The sequence below is a fragment of the Haliaeetus leucocephalus genome, unplaced genomic scaffold (assembly GCF_000737465.1).
Source record: "Haliaeetus leucocephalus isolate CR32 unplaced genomic scaffold, Haliaeetus_leucocephalus-4.0 Scaffold556, whole genome shotgun sequence".
NCBI lineage: Eukaryota > Metazoa > Chordata > Aves > Accipitriformes > Accipitridae > Haliaeetus > Haliaeetus leucocephalus.
Genome location: NW_010972992.1, coordinates 1,014,824 through 1,019,284, shown reverse-complemented (window position 1 = coordinate 1,019,284; position 4,461 = coordinate 1,014,824). Strand labels below are relative to the sequence as shown.

The 4,461-nt window shown below is 50.4% G+C and overlaps 1 protein-coding gene across 6 annotated transcripts in view; it reads left to right on the top strand.

Annotated features, from left to right (window-relative positions):
• Window positions 1-4,461, top strand: part of PPCS (phosphopantothenoylcysteine synthetase) — a 5,289-nt gene that overhangs the window by 530 nt on the left and 298 nt on the right. Inside the window, exons 2-5 of one of the 6 annotated variants that reach the window (XM_010577179.1) lie at window positions 400-503; window positions 1,540-1,935; window positions 2,238-2,456; window positions 2,771-4,308. In XM_010577179.1, the coding sequence (XP_010575481.1) occupies window positions 411-503; window positions 1,540-1,863 (417 nt within the window). In that variant the 5' untranslated portion in view covers window positions 400-410 and the 3' untranslated portion in view covers window positions 1,864-1,935; window positions 2,238-2,456; window positions 2,771-4,308. Of the gene's footprint in view, window positions 1-384; window positions 504-1,539; window positions 2,187-2,237; window positions 2,560-2,770; window positions 4,309-4,461 lie in introns of those variants that run through there. The other 5 variants (XM_010577177.1, XM_010577176.1, XM_010577178.1 and 2 more) reach the window with 5 other exon arrangements.

Below are 4,461 nucleotides of genomic sequence, written 5' to 3'. Positions count from 1 at the left end.
GCCCCGGGGTGTCCCCCTGTGTGAGGGGATGGGGCAGCCCCGGGGCCCAGGCGGTCCCAGGGCCCGTGGGGCTCTGGCGTGAAGGGACAAGGGGGGCTCTAGCACCCCTGTATGAGGGTCTGAGTCATCCCTGGGGGCCGTGGGGGCTTGGTGTGAGGGGATGAGGTGGCTCTGGTGGGTGACAGTGTGTCTGAGGGGACCCCAGGGTGGGGGGGTCAGCACTGCTCTGCTCAGGACAGCGCTGGTAGGTGATGGGGGGATTCTGAGGGGGGGCCCTGGGATCCCCTAGTTGTTGTTGTTGGGGTTGGCAGCCCAACCGGCTCTGGTCCGTTCTGGGGGTCCCTGGGGTGAGAGGAACAGGCCGGCAGTGGTGGGTGACCGCAGTTGTGTTTCTCACAGGCTCCAGTGTCATGTTTTACCTGGCAGCTGCCGTGTCGGATTTCTACATCCCCGCCTCGGAGATGCCTGAGCACAAGATCCAGTCCTCGGAGGGGCCCCTGCAGGTGAGGCTCCCATGGGCACTGGCCCCCTCCACCGCCCCTTCCTCCCCTCCTGACATCTGGGCCATCCCAGTGTCCTGCTGGGGTCACGGCTGCCTGGGGTCTGGCTGTGAATAAGACCTGGGAAAAGTTGCAAAGCAGCGGCTTGCTGGCCAAAGAAGCATGTGTTTTCACTGCCAATGGGAGGGAGAATTTCTATGGGAGCAGAATCCCATGGAAATATCCCTTTAAAGCTGTATATGCTGACAGTGTGGAGATGCGTAGATGGTGGGTCTCAGCGGAAGAATAGTTGCTGCTGGAGTACTTGCCTTGCCTTCTTTCTGCTTAATGCTGGCAACACCCTGAAGGGTGTAGCATGTGTCTCTGGTGCCCAGGTCCCTTTCAGCTATGGGAGCAGGTGGATCTACAGCTCTGTATATAACAAATATAAATTTGTTTAGTTAGCTTTTAACAAGTTGCTAGCCTTAAGTCTTTATCCGAAGCGTAGGAAGAATGAGACTCTCCCAGATTTCCAGTGGCAGACCCAGAGGTTAAGAAGCTGGAGAACAGAGACTCCTACTTTTTTCTCCATGCTTTGGCATATTTGTGCTTCGTGTGCCCTAAAGAGTTGATGGAAAGAAGGGTTAAGATTTGATAAGCTGCTTGGATTTTGGAGAGGTGAAAACTTGGAGTTCTGCAGTTGTAATTCTTTTTTTAATCTTCGCCTGCTTAGGTTTATATTCCCAGAGTGGTTTTAGCACTTAAATAACAAAACGTTCGTGCAGTTACTGTGGGCCTGCTTCATTACTTAAGAACACCCTGCTTATTGTTAATACCAGACCGATAACTTAATTGAGTTTTACAGTGCATGCCAGTGACATTTTAACCTTTTTTGGTGAGATCTGACCAAGTACTGCCTTGGAAAACTTCCCAGTGTAAATATAATACGAACTGAAGCTGGAATGTCCCTATCCCTCCTCCCTCATCTCTTCCTAATGTTGTAATTAGGAAGAGTAATGTTTTTACTGAAACTTTTCTCTACTGTCTTTTCCCAATGTAGATCACAATGAAGATGGTGCCAAAAATGCTGTCTCCTCTGGTCAAAGAATGGGCCCCAGAGGCATTTGTTATTTCCTTTAAACTGGAGACGGATCCCTTGATCTTAATCGATAAATCACGGCAGGCTCTGGAGAAATATCGTCACCAGGTGGTGGTAGCAAATATCCTGGAGTCGAGGAGAACCTCTGTTATTATTGTAACCAAAGACTCACAGACTCCATTATCTCTTTCTGATGAGGAAATAGCGCAAGGCATGGAGATAGAGGAGAAGATAGTGAGCTATCTTCAGGGCCAACATACTGCATTTATAGAGAAGAAAGTCTGAGGACCGGCTCTGAATGAAACAAGTGAAATTGTACTAGAGAGGGAGTGGAACTGGAGCCATTCTCTATCCCAGGTAAACAAAACAATCCTCAGTGAAACACTGTGGGAAAAGCTGCCGTCCAAAACAGTGTAACTTTTCTACAGCTCAGTAATGGTTATTGTTGCTTGCTTTGAAAAAGAAAAATACACTGAAGTGAAAACATTCCAAAGGATGATATTTGTTCTGGTGTCTAAGGAAGGAAAAGATATGTTGCTTTATTTCTGTCCCGTGGGCTGGGAGAACCGGGAGGTGGAGAAATGGTATATATGTCTGTATATAAAAGATTTTCTTGAGTCTGCCTCTTCAAAGTTTCTTTTTGAATTGTTGGACAGAAGGAATGGTGCTTTGCAGAAAATAAGATGTGTTTTTATGACTGGAGTGGAGCGACAGAGCTGGCAATCATCCGGTATTGAAAGTGGATGGTGAAACAACTGTGGCAAAAGATGAAGGCGAATGAGGTGGTAACAACTTTGGAGAGCTTCTGTTGCTCCAGGGGAGATCCAGTGGATCTATGCTTCAGGAACTCTGCTCAGAAACACGGTTCAAAAAAATAGGTATTGTAGCAGTGTCCCTAAAGCAGCTGTTTCAAGGTTTTCCTTCCATCTTGGGTGTTCATAGGTTGCTGGTGGGGGATAAAGGCAAGGAAGTGGGTGGTCTCTGAGCGTGGCTTGAGGGCAAGAGGTGGGAGAAAAGGAATAGGCGGTGAGGGTGGGGAGGTGAAAGTGGATGGGGTAGTGGTGATCAGCCTTGGGAGGAGAACTGCCTCTTGGCTATTTGCATGGAGTTAGAACCGGGATGTTCCTCATTTTCTCTAAAGCCTGCTTCCATACGATTACCAACTTCTAAGCATATATTCTCGTGCTTGCAGGAAGCAAAGTGTGTAATTTTGTGGTAAAAAAACTTAACTGCAGCTCTCCCGCTGTCCATTGTGTGCCTATTTACACGCTTTCTTTGAAATAAATTTGCTGGAAGTCTGTAAAGACACAGTAACGCACAAGAACGCTGTTCTTGCACTTGAAGCCTCTCCAGAGGTGAGACTGCTATTTAAAACCACCGACCATTCAAGAAGACAGCGGTACTTTTGTAGTGATTACGACCACCTGAAAATGAGGTATGCTCATAAAATGAGGAAGAGAAACCCAGCAGAGCAAGAAAAGAGCATGAGGATGGGCTCAGCGGATCAGGAGGGAGCATTGGAACACTAAAGGAGTATGATATGTTTAGTGATGGGAGAAACAGTCCAGATGAGTCAGGAGGGCTGAGATCCAGCTAGTAACTGAGTTGGGAGAAGGAGCTAATGACTTCTAGTGGCTGGGACTGACACCTGCAGAAGGTGGAGAGAGAAGTGCAGCGGAGACTGTTGTGCGTAGATGTGGGAAGTGCCCATTGGAGACGTGCAAATAGGGGAAGGAGAAGATGATGGAACATCCTGCGCATGTTTGATGTGCTCACGGGCCCTGAGAGCTGCCTGTCTTCGTCTTCCAGTACGTAACTGATGTGCACGCTGAGTCCTGCTAGTTTAGGGGTTTCTGTTGTCTTTATTTGGAGTCTCACACTTCCAACCAGGGGTGGGCCAGCAAAGATGAGAGTATAAAAACTTGTGTAAATTGAACGTGCCCTTGCAGGAGTGTTGGCAGAAGGGGTGGGAGAAGTGCAAACACTGCTGTCTGGAGTATTTGGGACTTCCTGTGTCAGGTAATTGTGAAGGAGAGAAATAATCTGAACTTTTCCTGGAGAAGACTTGGGCATTGGACCCTGCGGGAGTCTCAAGGGGCTGCACCGTGCGACTCAGGAACAGGGCTGCGGGCTTCCCTGCGTAATGTCTGCCCCTCCGTCTTCAGGAGGGTGCTGAAGCCCAGGCTGGGGAGACTTTGAAAGCTCGAACTAAGCCACAGCCATCCCGATCCGGTGTTGGTGATGGTCCTGTTTGGGAGGATGGGAGCTCACATCTCACCAACATCTCTAGCGCTGGCAGTGTTTGGGCACCATCCCTTCCCTTTGGGGATGTCTGGTGTGGTACCATGAGGAGGAAGCGGCTCCTGCAGGTCCAGGACCATCTCTATGTCGCTTTCTGAGGATCCCAGGCTCTGCTCCATCGAAGGTCCTCACTGTGCCTCCTCTCCACGTCTTGGTCTTTGCCTACCGTCCTCTTGAGCAGCGCCTTCAACTGGCGAGTCAGCTCTGCAGGACGAAGCCTGCTTTGTCCCTTGCAGTTTCTCCGTCTCAGTTTCATGTAGGTGCTCGCTTTACCTCGGGGGAAGTCCGTCATCTCCCGCAGCTTCACGTGGGGGTTCCGAAGAAAATCGGAAAAACCTTCAGCCCCTTTTGCTTGGTTTTTGGTGCTAGCCGTAAGCGTTTCGGTAGATCCCTTTGATCGTGCGGTGGACTTGAAGGGTGGGTGGAGACAGGGAGGCCCCAAACGCCACCGGTGTGGTGGTCAGGAGTGGGACACGTCTCCTTCCTGGGTCACCCGAAGGAGAAGAGGGACCCTGGCTGCCACCGCCCCGCGCCTGCCGCGAGGGGGCGTGTCCCGACGAGCGGAGGGGCGTGGCTTAGGCG